The sequence below is a fragment of the Grampus griseus genome (genome assembly GCF_964374135.1).
Source record: "Grampus griseus genome assembly, chromosome: 14".
Classification (NCBI taxonomy): domain Eukaryota; kingdom Metazoa; phylum Chordata; class Mammalia; order Artiodactyla; family Delphinidae; genus Grampus; species Grampus griseus.
The window spans coordinates 35,746,851-35,772,832 of NC_139008.1; the positions used below are offsets into that span (position 1 = coordinate 35,746,851).

Below are 25,982 nucleotides of genomic sequence, written 5' to 3' on the forward strand. Positions count from 1 at the left end.
AGTTGGTGACGTTGAACAAGTCCCTTCAGCCCTGAGCCTCGGGCTCCACTGTGAGGTGGTGACGTCCGCCTCTTGTCCCTTGAAGCCCCTGGTGGGGCAGGCGCCTCCTTGGCTTGGACGTCCTTTTCTCTCCCGTGACCGAGCGCTGCCTCCTCCCTCACGGGGAGCGCCCCCCCAGCCCCCCAGCGTGCACATGGGTTGGAAGACTCAGTGTTGGTGTGTCAGTCAGGGTCTCCCGAGAAACAGCCAAGGGGACATGTGTTTACAGAGGGAGGTTGTGGGGACCGGAAAGTCGGAAATGCACGGGGGAGGTGGCAGCTGGAGAGTCAGGCAAGTCCATGAGTCCAAGTTGCTGTCTAGTCCAAACGCAGAACTCCTTCCCCTTGGGGGACCTCAGTCTTTTCTCTTAAGGCCTTCAACTGATTGGGTGAGGCCCACCCACATTAGGGAAGATGGTCTGCTTGAGTCAGAGGCTGTGGATTTAAATGTTAAGCACGTCTGAAAAACACCCACACAGCAGCACCAAGACTGATGTTTGACCACACAGCTGGGCCACATGGCCTTGTCAGGTTGACACATAAAGTTAACCATTGCAATCGATAACTCATCAGTTCTCTTCAAACTGATCTATAGATTCATCCTAATCCAATTAAACTCCAAGAAGGCTTTTAAAAAAACAATTGACAGGCTGATTCCGAAATTCATGTGGAAGTGCATGAAAGGGACGAGAATAGTCAAAACAACTTTAAAAAAGAAGATCAAAGTTGGAGACTTCACACTACCTGTTTTCAAGATTTATTAGGAAGCTATGGTGATCAAGATAGTGAGGTATTAGTGAGGGGATAGACACATAGATCAATGGAACAGAATGTAGTCCAGAAATAGATTCACACATATATGGTCAATTGATTTTCAAAAAAAGATGCAAAGGTGATCCAGTGGCCATTTTAACAAATGGCCAGTTGTGCTGGAACAACTGGACATCCATTTGTAAAAATCTAAATCTTGCTCCACATCTTGCAACATATTAAAAAAATGGCAGAAAATGGATTATAGGTCTAAATGTAAAACCTGAAACTATTACATTTCTAGAAGAAAACAGGAAAAAAATCTTTGTGACCTTGGGTTAGGCAAAGAGTTCTTCAGTATGACACCAAAGGCGTAATTCATAAAATAACAAATTGATCAATTGTACTTGATAAAAATTAAGAACTTCTGCCACTTGAAAGACACATGTGAATGAAAAGTTAAGCCACAGACTTGGAGAAACTATTTATGAATGATGTTTCTGATAAACAGCTTGTCTCCAGCGTATGTAAAGAACTCTTAAAACTCAATAAAAGAGGGGTCTTCCCTGGTGGCACAGTGGTTGAGAGTCCGCCTGCCGATGCAGGGGACGCGGGTTCGCGCCCCGGTCCGGGAGGATTCCTCGTGCCGCGGAGCGGCTGGACCCGTGCGCCATGGCCACTGAGCCTGCGCGTCCGCAGCCTGTGCTCCGCGGCGGGAGAGGCCATAACACTGAGAGGCCCGCGTACCGCAAAACAAAACAAAACAAAAACTCAATAAAAGAAAACAACCGGTAAAAAAGAGGCAAAAGGGGCTTCCCTGGTGGCGCAGTGGTTGAGAGTCTGCCTGCCAATTCAGGGGACGCGGGTTCGTGCCCCGGTCCGGGAAGATCCCACATGCCGCGGAGTGGCTAGGCCCGTGAGCCATGGCCGCTGAGCCTGCGCGTCCGGAGCCTGTGCTCCGCAACGGGAGAGGCCACAACAGTGAGAGGCCCACGCACTGCAAAAAAAAAAAAAAAATAGGCAAAAGATTTGAACAGGCACTTCATCGAAGATGCACTGAAGAAGTGGATGACAGGGACTTCCCTGATGGTCCAGTGGTTAGGACTCCATGCTTCCACTGCTGGGAGCCCGGGTTCAGTCCCTGGTTGGGGAACCTGCAAGCCGCATGGTGTGGCCAAAAAAACCCCCAAAAAACCAAAAGAGAAGTGGATGACAGATATACACATGGGAAGATGCTTAATATCATTAGTCGTTAGGAAAATGCAAATTAAACCTACAATGCAATATCACTACACACCTGTAAGGATGACTAAAATTTGAAAGACTGACCAAGTGCTGGTAAGGATGTGGAGGAAGTGGTGGTGGGAATGTAAAACGGTACAGTCACCTTAGAAAAAAATTTAAGGGGGCGAGGGATAAATTAGGAGTTTGGGATCAACATATACACATTACTATATATAAAATAGATAAACAACAAGGACCTGCTGTATAGCACAAGGAACTATACTCAATACCTTGTAATAACCTAGAATGGAAAAGAATATAAAAAAGCATATATATATATATGTAACTGAATCACTTTGCTGTACACCTGAAACACAATATTGTAAATCAACTATACTTCAATAAAAATTTTAAAAAATTAATTAATAAAAGAAAGAAAAAATTTAAACACCTACCAGCCAATCCACTCCTAGGTATTTACCCAAGAGAAATGAAAGCGTATGTCATAATGAATTGTACACGAACGTTCATAGCAGCTTTATTGGTAATAGCCAAAACTTGGAAACCACCCAAAAGTTTCTCAATAGATGATGGATAACAAACTGTAGTCCATCCAGGCCATGGAATCAGGATCAAAAGGAGTGAACTATCCATACGCGCTGCAATGTGAAGAAATCTCAGCGTAATTATGCTACGTGAAAGAAGCCAGATAAAAAGAGCGCATATGGGGAGATTCCATTTATATCAAAATCTAGGAAATGCAAACAAACGTGTAGTGACAGGAAGCAGATCAGTGGTTGCCTGGGAAGGGGTAGGAGGGAGGGACATAAGGAAAATTCGGGAGTGAGGAATCTTCGTTATTTTGATGGCGGTTCTGTACGTGTGTCAAAATGTATCGAATTCCACACTTTTAATACGCTGTTTGCTGTGTGGCCGTTGTACCTCAATAAAGCCATTTTAAATGTGAAGCACATGAAAGATGCCAAACTGACTTTCGCTCTTTCCTCCACAGCCGACTGTCACCCCCACAGGGACCCCCCTCCCCAGCAGGACCAGCCAGTGCTACCCCTCCTAGAACTGGCTTTCAGGGGCCATCATGTGCCCTCAGGAAAAGTGCATTAAGTAGCACACAGCAGAGGCACCGCTGGAAAGGGATCTGTCCCTCCACTGTCTGACCGACCACACTCAGAGCATCCAACGCACCTCCTCGCTCCCCTTTTTTCCCTCCCGTCAGCATTCTGTCGCTTCCAGAGGCCTGGGAAGGTGAAGCTCCTCACCATCGACCTCAAAGGTCGGGTCGTGGGGTTTCCTTAACTAACCATCGAGGCTCTCCCCTCCTGACCTTCGGGGAGGGGCTAAAACCTGTGTCAGTGGCTGTCGAATAGGCCCTTCGTTCACAAAACTGAAGCATGTGAAGGTCACTGATTGCCCAGACTTCAGCTCAAGTTACTGCAGATGCTGGGAAGACTCGGTTCCTGAGTCCCAGACCTGACCCAAAGGACGCCCCACGTTTTCTCTGCTACCCCGCCCCGTGACCCCTGTCACGTGACCCCAGGCAGCTAGGGGAGAGAATCCAGATGGGACCTGCCTTCCGGGGTCGGCAGCTGGCGCAGCAGGGTCACAGCAGCCTCCTTGCAGCCTCTGGGGTCTGAGCTGCTTGCCCATCATGTCCGTCCAGTTGCCCTAGTGACTGTGTGACCCTTCTCCCCCGCCCCGCGCTGCCACCCACCCTATAAATAGAGGCGAGGAGCAGCTGGGCTCTCTTGGCAGTCACGATGAAGGCGCTGGTCCTGCTCTGCTGCTTCGTGGCCTCGCTTCTGCTCCCAGGACAAGCAGGTATGACCCCTGCCCTGTCAGCCAGGCCAGACTGCGACCCCCACGAGCCCCCGAGGTTTTATGTTTACCATGGGGTGGGAGGCTCGGGCGGGAGATGGAGGATGAGGCCTCCGTGATTCCTGGAGCTGATGGCAGACCTTTGCTCCCAGCCGGTCTCACCGAGAAGGCACAGGGTGTGGAGACCTGAGAGCACCTGGGGCTTGTGGGGAGGCCAGAGGGAGCGGAAGCCGTGACCCGAGAGGTGCAGGCAGGTGCAAGGCCTGGAGCAGGGGGCCAGGGCCAGAGACAAGGGCTGGCCAGTAGATGTTGTGGAAGAGAACCCCAAAAGTCAAGACTAGAGCCTCCTAGATGGACAGAGACCCCGATCTTGGAGGTGGAGGGGCCCCTGGATGTCGTTGAGTTGACCCTCCCACCTGGTGGAGATCGCAGAGGCCTGGCTTTGCATGAGTGAGGGTGGGGGGGGGGGCACAGCTTGGAAACAATGGGACAGAGTGGGGGTCAGTTTGGGACGGGATTGGAGATAAAAGTTGGGGATCAGGCTGGAAACCAAATTGGACACAGTTCAGAGGAGGAATGGAACCCACTCGAGTGAAGCTGGGCTAGGCTGGGGGCTTCATTGGAAGGGGGCTGGGGCCTGCGTGCCGTGGTTTTCCTTTGACATCTCAGCACTTTGTGTGGCAGAGGCAGTGGCTCTGGTTACGGCATGGGGGTTATTTATGGGCATGGAAGGGGTACTCGAGCATTTTGCCACCTTTGTTCCCAAGACTCCTGGGGCTGAGTTCCTCTCAGGGATGCTCCAGGGGTGCTCTGGGGACCCCCAGGAACCCGGAACTCCTGCTTTGCCTTTTCGCGACGCCTGGCTTCCTCTGCGCTGGGGATCGTGGGGCCTGGGAGCTTCTGTTTCTTGAGGTCCCAGACCCAGGCAGGAGAGCCTGTGGCAGGCAGGAGAAGCAGCCATTCCCTGGGGGGTTAGAGACCAAGGTGGGGGGCTCTGGCCTCGCGTGTGCCGCTGGGCCCTGCCCTTGTCTGTCCTTGAGTTAATTTGGGCTCCGTGGGGCTGCAGTGGCTGGGGTGGCGAGGATTCCAAGCGGCTGTCAGGCGGCTAAGTATGGAAACAGTCGTGTCATTTGATCCTGAGCCCGGGATCCACTGCCACCCTCTCCCCAGCTCCGCCCGGCCCCAGCTGCCACCTCGCTCTGCTTCCATGCCGCTGCCCCAGGAACTTTTAGCCTTTTAGGGACATCCTTTATCTTTCCTTCCACGAAGGGAACTGGACATCTGGAATGTTCCACAGGCCTCATTGGGGGATCTTGCTGTTGGGAAAGGAGGCGGGTGGGTGCTCTGTGCAAAAATCCTCTCTTTGCAGGCCCTTTCCTTCGCAAACTCTGCGGTGTGACCCTGACCTGGCTTCCGGGAAAGGGTTGTCCACCAGTGTGCGAGGTTCCCGCCCTCCTCACCCCAGCTCAGGACTTGGGCTGTGCGTTCTTCCCGGCGGTGGGCTTTCTCACCCCTCCAGATGCATATTGCACACCCCAAAGACTGCTTCCTCCTGCGATACCTGGGGGAGATTTCAGCCATAAGAGTGGCTTCCCCCCACCCGCATAATGACAGTCCTTCCTACTGGTTGACTTTCCCCTAAAATATGCCACCCGGTAAATGCCACCGTGCCCACAGGCAGCAGCTTTGGTCCTGAACTTCCCACCCCACTGCTGAATCCTCATTTCCATTCCCGTGTCACTCGCCTCTCACCTGTGGCAGGCAAACTTCTCTCTAACTCCCCTTCCTGCTTCCTGGGGGGACCGTACAGAGCTGCCCTTCCTTCTCTTGTGCCCATGTTGCTCCCGTGGCCCTCTGATCTGGGGTGATGGGCTCCACAGCCTCCCCCCCGAACCCTGATCCACCCTAGTCCTTGGTCTCGGGGTCCTCCTCTTTGTCTCAGGGACCTGGCCTGGGGACAAGCCTGCTCAAGGACAGAGGAGAACAGCCCCAAGAGGGTTTACTCAGTCTGCTCATTGTCCAGGTAAGGGAGCGAAAGCCAGAGGAAAGAGAGCCATGTTCAAGGTCAGACAGCAATTCAGTGGCAGGCACACCCAGCCAGGGCTAGTCTTAGCCCACCTGGGAGTTTCTGTCCTCCCTCAGCTGCTCTCTCTCTGACAGGCCTCCTTGGACGCCCCAGTCCCTCTGTCTGTGGGCGTGAGGCCACAGGAGGCTAGCTTCCCTCGGGATACAGGTCAAGACTGATGCCTTTGAACTTTGACTCCTCAGAGAGCATGTGGGGTGGGATGGGAGAGGGGCTGAGAAAACATTGCTTTGGGCTTAAGCTGCTGGCATTTGTTAGGCCGAATTTGGGACATCCTTGTTTCCCATTACCTGCTTGAGGCAGAGATGGGGGGATGGCAGGTGTCCTGAGTCTGCTCATCTGTTTCCTCCAGCCCAGCCCTGGTTTGCAGACTTGCCCACCTGTTCTGGCCCCACCCTGACATCCAATGGAGAGAGGTTGGTTCACACTGGGGCTCCCAAAGGCCCTCCATGAGCGATGGGGGTCTCTCAGGAACTCCTTCGTGACCCTTCCTCACCCACCTGGAAGGAGGCGGTTTTCATATACCCTCTGCACGGCAGCCCAGATACCACGATCCACCGTGGGGAGGGCTCTGAGAAAAGGTCATGTGCTCAGGGGTCCTGGGGAGATAGCAGACCCCAGAAGCCTCTCCAGCCCTCCTGCAAGTTGTGTCCCCAGCAAGGTCCCCGACTCCTGGCTCAGTGCAGCTGGATGAGCCATAGGGAGCACGTGGTCCACCGTGTGAGGCACTAGTCTGGATTTGCTCAATGGATGCAGCCCTCAGATGTGGGCACCTTGCCTGGTGGCCTGTGGAACCACAGTTTGGGAAATGCTGGCTTTGTCTCCCATCTGGGTGTGACAGTGAAGCTCAGACAGCTAGTTCAAGGGCCAGAGCTGGAATTCTGGACCAGAAGGAGGCCCTGACGAGGCCAGTTGCATCCACCTGGCCCTTTGGTGCTCGCTTAGGTGTGGTGGGCTGGGAAGGAGCCTAATCCCTTTGGACACAGGAGAAAGATGGCTGGTCCTCCTTCAACGTGGTCTGAGAGGCCAGTACAGGGCATAGATATGATGCCTTCTGGCCTGGAACAAGGGTGGTGACTGGGGCAGGGGGAACGGGTGGGGTCTGCCGCTGTGGGATGCCCCTCCCCTACTCCAAATCCAATCTAAAGCTGGACTCACAACCCCTTACATTTAAATATTGCTCGAGGATAGTGTAGGTCACAGCTGGTATGACCTTGCCAGAAAAAAAAAAAAGACCAGGATCATAAAAGAACCAATTTTAAAAGTTCATCTGGGGTCCTTATGAATTTTGGGTTCTGGGGGACATCTGGATGGAGATAGTTAGCTTAGGAGGAAAGTCAGGTCTGGGGATCCAGAGATGAGATTTGTTTGAGTAAAGATGAGGGTGAGGCTGTGAGATTGCCAAGGAAGCTGTCGCAGAGAAAGAGATTCAAGGACCGGACCCTGGGGAGTGGGAAGAGGAAGAAGATAAATGGATTTCAGGAAGATGGAATGAGATCCAGGCAGAGGTGTGACCTGACAGCGGAGCGGAAGGATGCTTCCTGGAGAGGCAGTGAGTCTCACGGAGAAGCCATGGAAGGTGAGGTGTTAGCTTGGACACCAGGAAGCCGAGAACTGTCAACGAACGGCTCATATTATTCAGTGAGGACAGGGAGGCAACACATTCACCCAGTGAGACTTTTAACATTAAGTCTGTGAAGGATAAATGACCCTAAGAGGAGGTGGCGGTGGGTGGGTTTGCCAGAGGAGGCTGTGTGTTTATGGGCTGGCAGGAGGGCTCAGAGGAGCAGGAAAGGCTGATGAACACAGTGGATGGAGTGGCCTGGACGTCAGAGCTTGAGTGGGATGCACAGGTCCTAGGTGGGTCTGAGGAGACATGTCGTGGAGACCCCAGAGGGACACCATACACTCGAGGTCCTCAGTAGCCCTAGTACCCGTCAGGGAGCTGCACTAGGAAGTGGGGATCCTGGTCTATACTGGGGATTGCTATGGAGTGGGGAGGGCCATGGAGGGGAAGGAACCAGCTGATCTGCCCAAGAACCCTGTGGGGTGGAAAGGGAGGCTGGTTGTCCCAAGATGTGTGGACTTGCACAGCAGGGCCCAGACCAGAGCCTGGTCTCCAGTCCCGTCCGAGATGAGGCCAGGAGATGGCCAGTGAATCAGCATTTTAGTCACAGTGGATGTTGGTCTCTTGCTGTTGGTTTACCAGCCCCAAAATCCGACCCCAGGCTCCACACCCGAGGTGTTCATTCCGCAGATGTGCACTGGGCCTGCACCCGAAAGCGCTGTGTTCAGACTCGGGTTAGATTACCTCAGTGGAAGCCGCTGGGGGGCACACAGCCCAGAGGCAGCTGGGCTCAGGTTTCCTCCAGGGTGTTTTCCCGGTGGCTGCAAGGCCTCCCTCTGTGGCTCCCTGGCCCATCGGCGGGACTCATTTTGGGCTGAGGGGACCCACGATCTGCTCTGGGAGGCCAGGCCCCTCTAAGACCACTCACCTGCCTCACCTGCCTTCTCAGGGGCCATCTGGACTCGGGAGGTAGAAGTCTGGCTTCAGAATCCTACCTCTGCCCTGTCGGGTTCCTTTTGTCCTTCTTGGTGGTTCCCTTCTCTCCCCCAACACCGGCCCTGCTCTGTCCCCCCATAATATATGCCCTGAAACTTGTTCCAACAAGGGTCAATGGCTCAACACTTAAACTGTCACTTTCCCAAACCACTTGTTTCGAAAGAGTCAGAAGATTTTACCTTAAGGAATGCATCTCTAACATGGAATTTCTCATTGCTCTGGTGGGCAAGGTCTTACCCAAAGTCCCTAATCACGGCATTGAGGCAATAGATAGTCCATCGATTCTGAGTGCCGAGGGGTGAGCTGTAGAGCGGGGCTTTCTCTACTGGACCCTGAAAGAGGGAGGCAGGGAGTGGACTGGAGCCACGGTGGCCACAGCTGCAGAACTTGCTCAGTCCTCAGGAGGCCCCATCCTCTCTGCTCACCCCCAGCCTTTGTGACCTCAGCTGGAGGTGAAGCGGGTAGCATAATTCGGCAAATGGGATGGGTCAGTTTTAGCTGAGTTTCTGGAGACATCCATTTCCTGGTCTGTGTCACCTGTGCTGTGTCTTTCTCTGGGTTCAGGGACATCCTGTTCCATTTGGTTTCAGCCGCATCCCTCTCCAGCCCCAAAGGAGGATTTGTTCAGAGTCAAGGTCCCAGGTACCCCTCTGCCCCGGGGACAAGCCTGCACTCTTTGCTTCCTTGTCCTCCCTCTCAGAGAGCTCCAGATTAGCCTGTCCTGAGCTGCCCATCCTCAGCATGAGGGGTTTGGTGGAATCTGCTTTTAAAATGCCTGAGCTGTTAGGTCAGCTGTTCACAGCCCCAGGCAGGGCCTACAGTAGCTACCTCTCTACCCTCCAGCTCTTCCCCGGCTGGGCTGGTGTGGAGGGGAGCCTGGTTGTGGGTGTGCCCAGAGGCCTGCTTCTGAAGACCAGGAGACCATGGGGCTGGCTGGCAGCCGCTGCCTGGCCCCATCCCAGGAGCCTGTCTTTCCTGGGATTGTGTCATCGGGACGACAGGAAGGCACAGTCGCTCTTGCTCTGTCCAGCTCTCAGTCCAGGACCCAGAAGGATTTCGGGTGGGAGGTTGGCCCAGCTGGGGCAGGCTCCCCAGGTTCATTTCAAGGCTGTTAAGTGATCAGAAGAGGCTTTTCTCCTCTGGCCCTTGGGTGGGCCCTTCCCCAGGGGTCCTTGTCTTTCACAACCTGGAGAGCACTTGACCTCTAGCCCTCTGTCAACTCAGAGAGAGTGCTCAAGGGCACAGAATGAGCACAGGCTGTGTGGCCAGTCCTGGGGAGAGGAGAGCTCCTCAGAAGCAGAGGGTCCTGAAGAAATGGGTGATGTGCCCATCCCTGGGGAGCCCACCCTGGGTTGGGAGCCAGGATGGACTTGTGACTTGGGGTGACAGGCAGTACGTGATCAGCAAGAGGCATGAGGGTGCAATGTGGATTTGGACGCAGCAGGAACAGAGGGGAGGAAGGGTGGGGCTGGTTAATCACACAAGGTGGGCACTTGATGGGAGAGGCCGGAAAGATGAGGCGGATGGGGGCCCTTCTCTGAAAGGCCCATCTCTCCAGCCCCAAGGCCAGGCTGTGCCCATTGTGAGGTCCCAGCTGGCCACGCTGTGCAGGCAGGAATGGGCTGTGGCCCTGCCCCCAGGAGCCACGTTCTATTTAAGGAGACGACGCGCACTGAAAAAAAGTGTAACTAACACCCCCGGCAGCTCTGGTTGGAGTTCAGAGGAGGGCTGGAAGGTTGGCCTCATGGAGGGGCAGGGTTTCAGCTACACTGGGAGGAAGGGGACCATTGCTGGACTGCCAGCTGCAAGAGGACAGGGCTGCGCATTTGTTTAATTTGCTCACCACTCCATTACCAACAGTTAGCACTGCACCTGGCTCACTGGAGGCACTCGACAATGTCTGATGAATGAGGATGCAGAGACAGTGGAGTATCTGAAGATGGTGATCAAAGCCAGGAGTGGGGGAGCTCGGAGCATTGCGCTGGCAGGGACGGGCTGACACCGGCTCTGGCTAGATTGTGGGGCTCCTGTTTGGGGAGATCAGACCACCCTGATGGGTTGGAGCCCATTTGGAAGGGCCTTGAATGCCAAGCCAAGTGGCTCTCTCCCTAGCCCTCAGCATACTCTAGCCTCCTCCCCTTCCAGTGAGCCCCTCCCCTTCTCCTCCCTCTCAGATATTTTTGGATACTTCTAGAGTGGGGACTGCATTTTGAGCTCAAACAGGTGCAGGCAAAGTCTGGCCTGGAGTTCTGGGCCTGCAGGAATTGGGTTGCACTGGGAGATCAGCCCACAACCAGGCCAGGGGAGAGCCCTGGGGTTTGGGAGCAAACCCTCCCTCCCGCACCTGGTCGCTGCCAAAACTGCTGCTCCTGGTTCTCCTCCAAGTGGCCATTCATCTGCCTCCCATAGAATTTCCCCTAGATGGCAATAGGTGAGGACAAAGCCATCGCCTTGATCACTAGGTCTCTGAAGTGCATCTGATTCCATAGCTGCCTGCCCTGTACACCTGCACTCACCAGAGAGGCTTTCAGCCACTGCTGGTTACTTGGTCTTTCCTTCTGCCCTTTGTTCCAAGGATCAGGTAATAGAAGATCGCTTATTTCTCTAGCTTATCCCAGGAGGCGAAGACACCAGGAATGCTCCCTGGGACCTGGGAAGGGGTCTGGACAAACTGGTGAGGGGTCACAGCCCTTGCTGTGGCCTGGGGGAGCCCATCCTGGCCTCAGGCTCCCAGCAGAAAGAGCCTGGGTCCCGGCTGTGACAGAAACAGAAGTCCTGTGGCGAATCCACCTCCTTCTCCTGTCTTTTCCTGCCTCAGTTTTGTTTTTGAGTGGATAGTTTAGGCCAGTGGCCTCTCCATCCAGACCCCCCTTCCCCAGGGCTGCCCACACGTGTGCCTGAGGTGGGGGTGGCATGCACTCTGGGACTTGAGGACAGAGCAAGCCCTGGCATTGTCATAATTCGCCACCAAGCCCCTTACCATCTCTGCACCTGTTTGCTTGCCCGTAAAACAGGATAATAATACTTGCCCTATTTACAGCCTGGGGTTGTTATTTGACTAAAATAAGAAAATGGTTATTGGATGCTTAGGATGTTTTTCGATCTTAGACACTTCTTAAGGTTAAAAGGACTGTGACAATGAGTACAGGGTCTCGCTGCGGACAGTATTCCTGTAGCTTGACATCTGCCTCTGGTTTCCTCAAATATCATGAAACTTGGACACCTCGGGGAGTAGTCAGAGCTTGCCGGGAGAGGGGGAGCAGGGGATGGGGCCGGGGCCCTGGGGCTGGTGAGCGTGACCAAGTTAGCAAGAGAGGGACCGGGAAGCTTTTGTAGGGCTGAGTTAGGTGTTGGTTCCTATATTATTTTCCTGGGGCTGCCATAACAAATGACTCCAAACTGGGTGGCTTCAAACAACAGAAATGTATTCTCTCCCAGTCTGGAGGCCAGAAGTCTGAAATCAAGGTGTGGGCAGGGCCGCGCTCCCTCTGGAGGCTCCTGGGGAGGATCCTTCCTGCCAGCTTCTGGTGGGTCCGCAGGCCTAGGCCTTCCTTGGCTGGTGGCTGCATCTCTCCAATCTGTGCCTCTGTCCTCACATGGCCTCTTCTCTGTGTGCCTCCTCCTCTTTTTTTTTTTTTAATATATATATATATTTTAAATTAATTTTATTTATTTATTTATTTTTGGCTGCGTTGGGTCTTCGTTGCTGCACACTGGCTTTCTCTAGTTGCAGCGAGCAGGGGCTACTCTTCGTTGAGGTGCGCGGGCTTCTCATTGCAGTGGCTTCTCTTGTTGCGAAGTACGGGCTCTAGGAGCGCAGGCTCAGTAGTTGTGGCACATGGGCTCAGTTGCTCCTCAGCATGTGAGATCTTCCCAGACCAGGGCTTGAACCCGTGTCCCCTGCATTGGCAGGCGGATTGTTAACCACTGCGCCACCAGGGAAGCCCTCTCCTCCTCTTATAAGAGCACCAGTCATTGGATTCAGGGCCCACCCTAATCCAGTATGACCTCATCTTGACTAATTACCTCCGCACAGACCCTATTTCCAAATCATATCACATCCTGAGGTTCCAGATGGGACGCTCTTCAACCACTATGGTTCCTTAGCTCTGGACCCAGGCTGCTGAGCAGTTGCTGGCTGTGAACAGATTGTTCTCGTCTCTCTCCCAGGTGGTCGCACCTGTTTCCTTGGTCCTCTCTCGGGCCCCACTGCCTACGCGATTGCACTAGCGGCTAACCTGGAGCTCTGCTGACATTCCCTGGACAAGTGTGTTGAATGAATGGATGGACAGCTGGCCAGGGGCAGGGGATTCCAGGAGCAGCACCTAGCCTAGCGGTGGTGCTGGGGAGGACAGTGGGGAGAATTTTCCAGGAATAGACATGTGCTGAGGGCAGGGGGTCTGGTTTCCGGCTGCTCGTGTGATGGGGAGAGTGGTGAGCTGAGAACCCAGAAACTCTCCTGGGGAGTGAGCACCAGCACCCACCCCTGCACTGTCTCCTACGTGCTTGGCAGGGGAGGAGGAGGATGCAGGCCCCTCCTACTACTCTGCAGACGCCACTTGGAGAAAGAACTTCCCGGTGACCCTCTGCCGCCATCCACGAGGGGTCCACCTCTCAGCTTCTGCCTTCCTACGCTCTCCTTGCCGGCAGGAGCCCCTAGCTGGAAGGTGTCTGGGTCTCCTCACAGCGGAGTTAGGGGTCCCCAACCCAGAGACTGGGGTGTCGGCCAGCTCTGGGAGCTGGTGACTGTGGCTCTGTGGCGCTCTCTGTGGTTTGTCCTGGCTCTGGAGGAGCGCAGGGGTGGGGGCAGTTCTCCAGGGGCCCCTCGTCTTTCCAGAAATGCTCACCAGCATTTTGCTGGTCATTTTGCACCCAAAATACCCTATCCCTCCTACCCCAGGAGCTCCTACGATGAGCCCCCGGGGTCCACATCCCTGCCTGGCACTGAAACTCTGCAGCCAGGAAGCAAGTTCTCTCTTCCTGTCTGCCCGCCGCCGCTCCAATTAGCTGCTATTTCTTTAAGGGGAGGATCTTTATATTTAGGAATCCAGATCGTGGTTATCACAGCAACCTCCTGAGCTGGTAAGGCAGATACTCCTAGGACCCTTGATCACAGAATAATAGGACTGCGCAGGTAAAGTGACCTCGCCCGTGGGTACTTCTCTGGCTCTGAATCCTGGTCCTGAATCTCCTGTCTTCTGGAACTTTGAACTTTCTGAGTTAAGGGAAGGCCTCATGTTTTGCCACCATCCATCCATCCATCCAATGGCTGTTCAGGTGCTGGGATACAAAAATCTCTGATAGACAGGAAACCAGATAAGTAAGTTATCTAGTTCATTAGATATTTATAGGTGCAACTGAGAAAGAGACTAGGATGGAAAGAGGGGAAGGTGGGTTGGGAGGTAGCCTCACCAGGGTGGCCGGGAGGCCTGGCAGAGAAGCTGACCAGAAGCCAAGACTCAGGGAAGGAGCGGAGAGAACTAGGCAGTTATGTGGGGAGCATTCCCAGCAGAAAGCACAGCACAGGGAGGAAGGGGGGCCTCACGCTCCCCGGAAGAGCGAAGCAAAGAGACAGAGACGGGTGGGGGTGGGCAGCGTTGGAGGGTGAGTGCAGAGGGGGGCAAGGGGCTCAGGAAGGGGCTGTTCCACAGTCCAGGTGAGAGACAACAGCACCTGGGGCCAGGGCTGGTGGGGGCGGGGGAGAAACAGTTAAATTGAGGATAGATTTTGAAGGTAGACAACAGGTTCAACTAAGGTTTTGGAGAAAGAAAAGAAGTGTAGATGCTTTATGTGCTTTTTTTTTTTTTGGCCAAGCCCTGGGATCTTAGTTTCCCGCAGTGAAAGTGCCACATCTTAACCACTGGACCTCCAGGGATGTCCTAATGCTTTTTTTTTTTTAATTTATTTATTTTTATTAATTTATTATTCTTGGCTTTGTTGGGTCTTCGTTGCTGCGTGCGGGCTTTCTCTAGTTGCAGTGAGCGGGGGCTACTCTTCGTTGTGGTGCACGGGCTTATTGCGGTGGCCTCTCTTGTTGCGGAGCACGGGCTCTAGAGAGTGAGGGCTTCAGTATATGCAGCACATGGGCTCAGTAGTTGTGGCTCGCAGGCTTTAGAGCGCAGGCACAGTAGTTGTGGCGCACAGGTTTAGTTGCTCGCGGCATGTGGGATCTTCCTGGACCAGGGCTCGAACCCGTGTCCCCTGCATTGGCAGGTGGATTCTTAACCACTGCGCCACCAGGGAAGCCCCATTTTTGGAACAGCTTTATTGAGATATAATTAATATACTCTACAATTTGCCCATTTAAAGTGTACAATTCAATAGTTTTTAGTATATTCACAGAAATGTGTAACTATCAGCACAGTCAATTCTAGAATATTTTTCTTCACCTCAAAGAGAAACCCCCGTGTCCATCAGCAGTCACCCCACCCCCTGCCCTGTTCCACCCCTGCCCAGCCTCCCATCCCCTGGCTGCCACTAATCTGCTTTCTGCCTCTCTGGGTTTCCCTGTTCTGGACATTTCATGTAAATGGAATCATGCAATATATGGTGTTTTGTGTCTGGCTTCATTCACCGAGCATCATGTCTTCAAGCTTCATCCACCGTGTAGCCTGTGTCAGTGCTTCATTTCTTTTTATGGCTGATAATATTCCACTGTATGGATGGACCACATTTTGTTTATCCATTCATCCATTGATGAACATTTGGGTTGTTTCCACTTTTTGGTTATTGTGAATAATGCTGCTGTGAACATCGGCGTATATGTTCTTGTGTGGAGATGTGTTTGGGTGAGAGTTTATCCTACCAGTAGAAGTTCCGTATACTTTTCTAGTAGTATCGGCTTTCAGAATTCCATCACATGTCATTTAAGCCTCCCACCCTCTGACACGCAACAGGTGCTCCATCAGTAGCAGTGGAATGAAGGTAGAACGAATCTGGAGGTGGGGAGGGTGCATATTTTTCTCTTCTGTCTTATTACTGATGAAACGGGGACAGAAAACTAAAATACTTGTTCGAGGCCCACCTGCTGATTAGGGGAGCAAATTCGAGTCCTGACTCTGTCCTTCTCTTTTCTTCTTCCTCCCCAGAGTCACAGAGTTTCCAGGGCTTCCCCCCCGAACCTGCAGCTCTGCCTGGCCACTGGGGTTCCATCCCAGGGGTAAGGACTTCCCACCCTTTTGTGCTCTCCTTCCAGAAATATCCCCTGGAAGGGTAGCAAGGCCAGTTAGACCCCAGACCCACGATGTTCTTGGAGCTCATGGGCATCAGCCCTGCTGGCCGCCTGTGGCCTTGGAGATGGGCCGTTGCCTGGGATGGCGAGCCAGGGTCAAGCCTGCTACAGCCTCCTGCAGGGAGGCTCCACTGCGCCACCAGGGAAGTCCTGAACATGATTTCTTAAAGAATGCCGCAGGCGTCTGTTGTGTGAGTCTTGGTGCTCAGAGCTTTCTCAGGCTCTTCTGTGGGGTGTAAAGAGATAATGGGCCTACCTTCTGCGCTGGAGGGGATGACAAACTAGAAGGGAAGGAATGACACCCTCCTCTGCCCCGCCAACACACACAGGTCACAGCCACACAGGGCAGGGGCTGCGTCACCTGGCTCAGTGTGGACAGTCGTGGACACTGAGTCAGCTGAGGTCAGGGGGCCCCGTGTAGCCTGGGGTAGTGAGGCCCGGGAGGTGTCGTGGGGCGGTGGAACATAGCTGGTTTGAGGGACTGGGTGCGGCTGGATCCACAGGAAGAAGAGGGCGACCCAGGCATGTGGTGATGTGGCCGTCAGCAGACCTGTTACAGGTTGGATTGTGTCTCCCGAGAACATATGCTGAAGTCCTAACTTCAGCATCTCAGAATGTGACCTGTTTTGGAAATAGGGTTGTTGCAGATGTAGTTAGTTAGTCTGACTGGTGTCCTTAGAGGAAAAGGATAAGAGACACAGAATAGAGGTACAGGGAGAAGGCCACGTGTGATGGAGGCAGAGACTGGAGACACCCGTTAACAAGCCAAGGGTTGCTGGGAGCCACCAGAGCTGGAGGAGACAGGAAGGCACCTCCCCTAGAGCCTTTGGGGGAAACAGCGCCCTGTGACACATTGATATTGGACTTCTGGCCCCAGAACCAGGAGAAAATACATTTCTATTGCTTTAAGCCACCAGGTTGTGGCACTTTGTTATAGCAGCTTTGGGAAAGGAATACAAGACCAGGCTCAGGCTTCAGTGCAGGGATTTGGGACTCCTATCCGGCAAGGGTGGGAGGCCCTTTGGGCAGGCAGCCTGCTGGATCCTCAGGTGCGACCTGGCAGAGCCTGCATGGGGCCCATGGTAATGACCAGGAAGGGTCACCCTGGGGACAGCATGTGCGGAATGTCCACTCGCTCTTGCCCCGCTCTCCATCCTGCCCTTCGCTTTAACCTTCCTCTCTCCAGAGGAGCCACAAGAACTAAGGCGTAGATGGCCCGTCTGCATGGCCACCAGGTGCCGGAGGAAGAGAAGGCTCATGCGTGGTGAGAGCCTTGTCTGGTTTCAGTATTTGAAGAGACAAGATGGAGAACCCAGGGCCTTGGTGACGCTGAGCCCACCCGAGAAGGAAGCTGCTCTCGGGTTTAACTGCTTTAATGATTCCTCCCCCGATGGGATGTCCCGAGAGGGAGCCCCCCTGGAGGGCTGAGAGTCCTGGCCTGCGGGAGAGATGGAGCCCGGGCTCTCCAGGAAAGTGGGGCCCACATGTCTGGGGTTCAGGTGTATTGGGGATACAAACCGGAAACCAGTCTGCTTCCAGTGGAGATGTGAGCTCTCTAGGACATTCCACCAGAGAGCAGCCTGGGTGTTCTAGCCATCTTTGTCTGTGGTGTCCAAGCTCTGGAGCCATAACTGAGGGTAACGGATGGATTTGCTCCGGAGGCTTTGGAAGTTTGTACTGCTCAAGGAGCAGCATGTGGGAGGTGGTCTTCTGCCCTTTCTCTGTGACCTGGACGCTGGAAGACTCCTCTGGTCCAGTCTTGTGACCTCTGCTGTCCTGAACTCAGAGAACTAAAAGCTGGTCTCACGCAGCTTCGCAACAAGAGAAGTCACTGCAATGAGAAGCTCGCGCACCACAACGAAGAGTAGCCCCTGCTCGCTGCAACTAGAGAAAACCCGCGTGCAGCAATGAAGATCCAATGCTGCCAAAAATAAATAAATTTATATTTAAAAAAAAAGCATAAAAAAAAAGATGAGGATTTCCCTGGTGGCACAGTGGTTAAGAATCCGCCTGCCAATGCAGGGGACACAGGTTTGAGCCCTGCATTGGGAAGATCCCACGTGCCGCGGAGCAACTAAGCCCATGTGCCACAACTACTGAGCCTGCGCGCCTAGACTCTGTGCTCCACAACAAGAGAAGCCACTGCAATGAGAAGCCCGAGCACCACAATGAAGAGTAGCCCCCGCTCGCCACAACTAGAGAAAGCCTGTGCACAGCGATGAAGACCCAACGCAGCCAAATAAATAAATACTTTTTTTTTTTAAAAAAGATGAGGTTTGGGGAGCCTGTCTGTCTCAAATTTGGGGAAGCCCTTTGTGAGAGAAGGTGGAAAGATCTGGCATCTTGGCGTCTCGGTGGCAGTTTTTCTGGAAGGCTCTGTGGGCCAGGCACACAGGGCGGAATATTCATGTGTTATTGCTGCCCTACCCTCTCCCCTTGGCTTGAACTTCCTGCCTAAACTCCTCTGAGCGGACCTGGTGGCGGGGGCTCCTGGGGGTGAGATTTGCTAAGGATGACGCCTCACCCCTGAGCTGGCATGGTGGGGGGAGAGCTGTGGAGGTGGGCAGAGCTGCTGGCGGTGCCAAGGTGAAGGGGCTGCGGTAGTCGGGGCATGCAGGCTGGTGTGTGAGGCCCTTCCAAGCCATGGAAACATTAGCTCTGATTGCTGGACAAGCAAAGTGCCGCTGAGGGGGAGATGGAGCTGCTCTCCCTTGTCTCTGGGATGGCCATAGCAGTGTCCTGGAAGCCTGAGTCGCTCCTGAAGGGCGTACTGTTTTGCTCCTTGCGCTCACTGGTCTTAAGGACGGCGGTGAGGCCACGTGGGCAACTCGAGTGGCCCATCTCCTATCGTGCTGCCAGTTCCCAGAGCGGGGAAGGGCCCTCACCCGTTCTCACACAGATGTGGCCCTGATATGCCTTTGCATTGGGGCAAAGTGCAGGGTCACCTCACTTCAACAGCTGGATGGGAGGGGCCTGGGAGGCAGAAAACAGAGGGGGAGGCAAGTGTGGTCGCGGAAGTTTCTGGGTGAGTCAGGGCTGCCTGGAAGTGGGAGTCAGTGGCCGCAGGAATTAGCCTGGGGCTGAGGAGGCCGAGGACTGGGCCCGGGAGTGTTGGTAGCTCAGGTCTGTTCCCGACCCAGGCCAGCGGGAACCATGGAGAGCTGGGTCACCCCCAGGCGCCCACAGCTCCTTGTCTGAGCTGCTTCCAGTTGGAAGAAGGGGAGAAGGACCCCGGGCAGAAAGACCTCTCCTGGCCCACTGACTGACCCCCAGAAACAGGGGGTTGAGTGGAGTAGGGTGCAGGTGAGCCAGCTTGGTTTCTGTCCAAAGCTCGTTCTGTTTTTGTCCTGGCATCTTTGCTCTTCTAGGAAATTATTATTATCATACCTGACATTCATAGAATGCTTTTTTTTTTTTTTTTTTGGCCATACGACTTGCAGAATCTTAGTTCCCCGACCAGGGATTGAACCCAGATCCCGGCACTGAAAGTGCTGAGTCCTAACCACTGGACCACTGGGAAATTCCCCATAGAATGTTTTTAAACATCATCTGATGTTTAAAATACTCCAAAGGGGTTGGCAAAGCAGGTATCATTCTCTGCGTTTTATGGGTGAATGGAGCTGGGTGTGGGCAGCCCATATACTAACCTGCATGGCAGTGAGGAAGGCTCCAGGGAGCAGAGCCCAGCTCTCCTGGCTTCTAACGGTGTCCAGAGAGACCAGTCTGGCTCTGGGTCTCGTGGCAAAGGAAAGCCCTGAGATGTGGGCCTGGCCCAGGAAGGTGTCAGATCTGGTTCCTGAGCTCGAGAACCAAGCTAGCTTCCTCCCACTTCCCTGGCTCGGGGAGTAGGTGGGTCTGTGTCATTGCTCCCCCACACCCGCCAAGCCCATGACGGCTCCGACCTGAACCCAAGGCGTTTATCTGACGGCGACCTTGGGGAGCCACACTCCTTTAGCCCCCAGTGGGTTGCTCCCTACCTGGTACCCCAAAGTTAGACCATCAGCCCTCCCAGAGGTGGTCTTCGAGCTCTTGGGTGAGGAGGTGGAGGTGGGGGAAACCACCCGCCTGCCTCAGAATCCAACTTGCACCCCTCCCTCCTTCCTTTTCCTTCCCACCCACCTCGGCCCCTCTGAATGGAGGAAGTATTGCCAATGACTCCTGCAAGGATCTGTGCTCACTTCAGGCAGGGAAAGCTGAGCATCCCTTTAATGATCAAGTCACACCCAGGGCTTAGGGCTTAATGTTTTGCTTCTTCCAAAGGTACTTGCCTTTCGAAAGTGAGTACTCACCCATATTCATGAATCCTCCGGGCGTCAGTGCTGAGCACGTGTGTACACCATGGCTGTGGGGTCCCGGGCGATTTCTCTGTGTACCTCCCAAACCAAGAATTCCCAGGAATTAGGGGTGGGGAAGAGGGATGGAGTTATTCTGTCAATCTCTGGACTTTATGGGTTAAAAACAATTGTCTTGAAGTCTTGAACATCCTTTTCAAAGGGAGGAAGAAGAGGGTAGGCAGAGAAGTCGCTGTCCGTCTGAGGCTGACTCACCCCCTCTCATTTCGGGGTGGGCGGGGGAGTGGCCAGATGCTGGGACAACTCAAGAGACCTGGAATTGGTGGAGAGCTGGGTTCCAGAACCAGCCCACTGCTAACTAGCCTAACTAGCCCTGTGGTCTTGGGAAAATCACTTATCAGAGTTTTAGGATCCTGATCAGTGAAATCAAACCAGTTCGTCTGTGAGGAGGTCCCTTTTGACCCCCATCCCATGGTTCCCACTGACTGCTGCCACATCATTGTGTCCTATCCCTTGGGTGAATTATTTTGGGGTTAGAGTCCAGCCCGGGACAAGCTGTCCTGGTGGGATTAGCCTTGACTTTAGGAACTTGGCCAGGAAGTCAAAGAACCTTCCGTGAATGGCTGCCTGGTCTCCTTGTCTGGGGGGAGGAGAGAGGGGCCCACAGGATGGTGAGGGAGAGGGTCTCAGGGTCCCAGGAGGTCCCACTTCCCTCCTAAGTTCCTTTTCAGCATCAGCGTCTGTAAAGCCATCTGAAGACTCATCCAAGAGGTGAAGAAACAAGGGGCCCTGAGCAGTGAACATTCACTCTATAAATAAGGCCAAGAAAGGGCTTCCCTGGTGGTGCAGTGGTTGAGAGTCCGCCTGCCGATGCAGGGGACGCAGGTTCATACCCCGGTCCGGGAGGATCCCACATGCCGCCGAGAGGCTGGGCCCGTGAGCCATGGCCGCTGAGCCTGCGCCTCCGGAGCCTGTGCTCCGCAACGGGAGAGGCCACAACAGTGAGAGGCCCACGTACCGCAAAAAAAAAAAAAAAAAAAAAGGCCAAGAAAAAATGTGATGCCAGAGGGGTCGCTGCCATTGGCTCAGTCCAGGAGTGCTCAGGGACAGGATCTAGAACACGGAAGGATTGGGCTGCCGCTCTGGCCTCGTGAACTTTGATTCTGAAGTGCCCTCCGCTGCCCCTCAGGCACCGCAGATGAGACGTCCAAGTGTCTGGGCAGAGGACAGCCTGGTGAAAGACGGGGGACTCCCTGGACGACCAGACCACTATTCCTGACTCCCAGGGACAGGTGTGTCCAGAGGTAGAAGAGGAAAGTGATTGTACCACCAGGACTCTTTTTTTTTTTTTTTTTTACTGATGACGCATCTGCATAATCATGTATGAGTAATGGTGTATTCTACCTGTGTGTGACTTTGCACTCAATGGTTTCACTTCAAACGGATGAGAAGTCACGTCGACAGATGCTTGGAAACATGTGCTAAGGAGACTTGGAAGGTTGGAACTGAGCCTACATTCTGGTCCGTGAAGAGGTCGGCCAAAGCAGGTCAACCAAACAAAAGATCTTGGGCGTTGACCTCCCTTTTCCCGAGGTCCAGTTCCAAACTCGAGACAGACTCCCTGACACTTGGTACTGAGGGTGACCCAGAGCAGGGATTCTCAAACTTTGGTGTTCATTAAAATCACCTTGTGAAACACCCAGATTCACACTGACCCAACCCTGGAGATGGGGCATCTGTGCCGAGAAAGCCCTTGGAAAGGGCTTGGATGCCACTCGCTGTGGTCCAGAGAGCTCAGCTTTGTTTCTTGGCCCGAGTGCTAGCCCAGCCCTGGATGGCCTGTTGAGCCAACACTTGACTTTGCTGTGTCTGCTTTCTCATTTCAAGAGAAGTTAATAATCCTTGCTTTCCCTGCTTCAGAGGACTGCTGGGGGGGATGAAGAACATGAAGTTACTTGGGGAAGTATGAAGTTCTGTGTGAAGGTCAGATGTCATCTAGCTCTGTGCCGGGTGCATGTTGATCAGCAAAGTGAAAAGATGCTGTGACAGGGGGCTTCTTGGGCTGCTGGAGAAAATGATCAAGAGGAGGAATTTTTAGGGAGAAGGCAGGGGAGGCAGGAGAGTGGTTGTCAACCACCCCACCCCACCTGACTTAGGCAGTGGGACAGACAGACCCAAGGAGAGCTGCTGGGCAGGAAGTACCAAGGCAGTGGCTGAACCCCAGCTCCTTCATCTCCCCTCACCCACTAGGCCCTTCCATGGAACCCAAGCATCTCATGCGACATGGTTTGCAAACCATGTGGGAGCAGAAAGAACTCTAGACTGAGGGCCATGAACTTGGGCTCTGTCCCAACTTTACCCCTGATCTTGGGCAAGTCTCTAAAGCTCTCCAGCCAGAGCTTCCTCCTCTGCAGTGGACTCACCAAGTCCCCTGGCAACTCCACAGTAACCTGAGTCTGCACAAAAGTGTTTGGGAAGAGTTAGGAGCTGGAAAAAAGTCCAGTGTTTGGTGGTGGAGAGAGGAGAGAGGAACTGAGCCTGGGGTTCCCACTAAGGCTGTGGGGGGGGGAGCAGCTGAATGGTTGCCCCCCCCATCCCCCAGAGAACGGCTGACGGCAGAGGGGGCGTCAGGAGAGAAAGCAGAGCCAGTTTATGCTGTGTTTTGCCTGGGGCACCAGCCTGTCAGGCTCAGGGGCCTTCCCATGATCGCCCAGGCTGAGCTGGGGACTTGCTATTCACGTACGCTGTCCAGGGCCCGGGCGGCTGCCTTGACATTAGCACATACAGTGCGGTACCACGTGTCCTGGGGTAGACTGAGACTCATCTTACCAGGCTCTCACACTGGCCAGCATGTCCTGGGTCCTCTGCGTCCCCCACCCCTCCTCCAGGGCCGCTAGGGGGCTTCAGCAAGACCCTAGGGAGGCCAGGGTGGGTGGTAAGACACTGGGTTTGATTTCACAGAATTGAACTGAGTTTAACTGGAGGCTCTTGAAGCCTCTGACTGCCTCCTGGAGGAGAGATTGGGCCCAATGGCACAGCTGCTTCCTGGGGATTGAGCTCTGGGGACCCAATGGCATGGCTTGTTCCATTGAGAGACTTTCTGTCAGAGAAGTTATTTTTAGCCTGGGAAGGAAGGTCACAGGGCATGAAACCATCACCCTGGGTTTTTTTTTCACTCCAAATTGCTTAGCAAAAGGGCAAGGGCAGCTTGGCACTAAGTCATAAAAACCAGGGAAGAGTATGGATGTGAATGTGTATACACACATGTACCCACTTGACTTCCTGTCCAGGGTCCAGTCGTGGAAATACACAACAGTGAGAAGGTCACGTATACCTCCAAAGTCTGGGGTCCTTATCTCCCTACAGAGGATGCAGCTCTCTCACCCCCACCAGGACAGATGGTGTTTTGACAATATTAGAAATGCCACAGGCATTCGGACCCACAGTCTCTTCAGCCCGGTATCATCACCATCAACACCACCATCAAAATCACTATCACCACCATCATCATCACCATCATCATCAACAACATTAATAGTAGAGGGTGACAAGGCCTGTTGGAAAGGGCTGGATTCCCTAGAGGAGAATCCTTGACCACTGCTATTTCAAGGTCAAATGCAAAGGCCTGTTGACCCATCTAATTTGGGAGCCTCCAGTGGGCACGCGAGCAGGGAGGGGCCAAGAGCAGAAGCCTTGAGGTCAGGATGATTTGACTGAGCAGAGGTTTGCAGCTTTGGCTGCATGTTAGAATTGCTCCCCAATTATTTTTTTGGGGGGTGGTAAATTCTGATGCTGGGGCTACACCCTGGACTAATTCAATCAGAGCCTCTGAGGAGGGGGAGAGGAGTGGGATCAATACACAGCCAGTGTCAAGAACCACTGGTTCAGAGGCAGTTTTCTGAGCTCATGTAGACTGTGCTTCTCAAACTGTAATATGCAACAAATGAATTGTTAAAATGCAGATTCTGATTCAGTGGTTCTAGGCTGGGGCCTGAGAGTCTGCGTCTCTACCAGGTTCCCAGGTGATGCTGATGCTGCAGGGGCCTGGACCACACGCTGAGTAGCACGGGGGAGGGGGGGGTAGGATGGGGTAGGGGGCAGGGTAGAACCCTTCTGTAGGGTCAGGCAATCTCCTCGGCAGCTCTGGAGTTAAATGGCCTCAGCCAGTTGCTAGCTGTGTGATGTTGGGCAAGGCATTCAGTGCCTCTAATTCCAGTCCTCTCATCTGTAAAATGGGGATGAGTAAGACTTGTTTTACAGAAGTAAGCAAGTTGAGTAAGATCAAGTAAGTTCATGTTTTATACATAAAGTGCTCAAGCATTGCCTGGCACACTGAATAATTGTACAAATGTATCTCACATATATCTTGCTGCTCAGAGGCCTGTCAATCTCTTGGATTAAACCAAATTCCTGCCATAAGATTTTTTTCCAGAGGTTCTCGGGGGTGGGAGGGTGGGGGTGGGGGGGAGATAGAGATGCAAGCAAAGGAATCAGGACTTAGAGGTATTCAGGTGGTAATGAAAGAAAATTTTAATGAGTAACCTCCAGCTCCCCCCACTAAGAGACCAGGAATTCCTATTGTACCCAAATCTCCCCATGGACCTCTTCATAGCACTTTCTGGGGGTCAGGCAGTGTCCCAGCTCTGGGAACAGAGGGAGGATTAAGCCTTGGTTCCTGCAGTCCAGGGGTCAGAGAGGGCGCATGCAGGGAGGGGCGAGGTACCAGCGGGAAGGGGTTCCTCTATGCTCCCCTCAACACAGTGTAGCATGGAAGGCCTGGACAAGGAGCAGGCAGTTCTGGGTTCCACTTGCCCTCTAGCCACCTGGTGTCTTGGGCAAATCAAAGACTTTCTCTAGACCTTCACTTCTGAAACCTGGCTGACAGTAATAAGGGAGGTGAATGTGGTCACAAATGTGAAGGTTGTTGGGGGAAGTGTTATATCAATATGTAGGCTCCTTTATAATAAAAGGCACCCAAACTTCCCATCCTTCTGAATTTGACAGCAGGTTGTATCTGTGAGGGTTAATGAGAAAATATTTGTTCCTGGCCTCTGGAGGCTTCCCCAGCTTTCAGGGAACAAGGGGGTGGGTACCCCGAGGCAGAAGGGGTAGGTACCTCCAAGAAGTGGCTTTTCTTTGTGGGAGGCAGAGCTGGGCCTGAGAGAGGAGGCGCTGTACCTAGCAGGGAGGAGGGATGCTGCTTCCTCAGAAAGAGTCCTGTGAATCAAGGGAGACCTGGGGATGTCTCAGCTACCCTGAGGCAGGGCACCCACGGTCCCGTCCCCTCATCCCCATGTGTCGGCAGTGTTCCCCCTCTGTGGGTCTCCTCCTTAAACAGGTCCCAACCTGGGTGGGAGGGGGCAGAAGGGTTAGGCCCCACCCTCTCTTTTGACCCCATTGTCCAAATAAATCACACTTGTCCCTTGACAGAGGCATCTGACACAGATTGGGCCCCTTCCTGCCTTCTGCTTTGCTCTCCCAGTGCCCTTGGCTCTCCCCGTAAAGCTCTGGGCCCTTAGAAGGGGATCCCCTCAGGAGGGGTTTGCTAAGGCCACCAGGAAGCCCAGGCCTGCCCGTTTTGTGTATCTCTTCCTCCTCAGGCCATGTCCCCTCTAATCTTAGGTAGAGAGGCCAGCAAATGCCTGCCCTTAAGGGGACAGAATTGGATGTGTGACTTAAGGTTGAGAGCCACAAGTAATCCCCTAAGTGCTCTGCTCCTTAAGCTAAGAGGATCTGGCCAGCACACACCTGTTTTCACTACTTTGCTGGTAGCAATATAAAAAGCACGCTGGTTAATGACTCTAGGAACTGATAAGGGGTGGGGTGGACATGCATCTGTCCTATCCTGGAAAGATCTCCGGGTAAGCCAGGCTGCACGTGTCTGCCCGCAAGGCTGAGGAAGGGCTGGAAGGGCTCGCCCAACTTCCATCCCCACGGGGAGGCTGGAGAGGCAGGGTCAGGGGCGGGG

General features: G+C 53.7%; 1 protein-coding gene across 4 annotated transcripts in view; it reads left to right on the plus strand.

The window, feature by feature from the left end:
* The first annotated feature begins 3,591 nt into the window (after positions 1-3,591).
* The window catches only part of SRL (sarcalumenin), a 35,478-nt gene continuing 13,087 nt past the window's right edge, over positions 3,592-25,982 (plus strand). For 2 of the 4 annotated variants that reach the window (XM_082670184.1, XM_082670185.1), the window contains exon 1: positions 3,592-3,848. In XM_082670184.1, the coding sequence (XP_082526310.1) occupies positions 3,788-3,848 (61 nt within the window). In that variant the 5' untranslated portion in view covers positions 3,592-3,787. The remainder of the gene's footprint in view (positions 3,849-25,982) is intronic. The other 2 variants (XM_082670186.1, XM_082670187.1) reach the window with 1 other exon arrangement.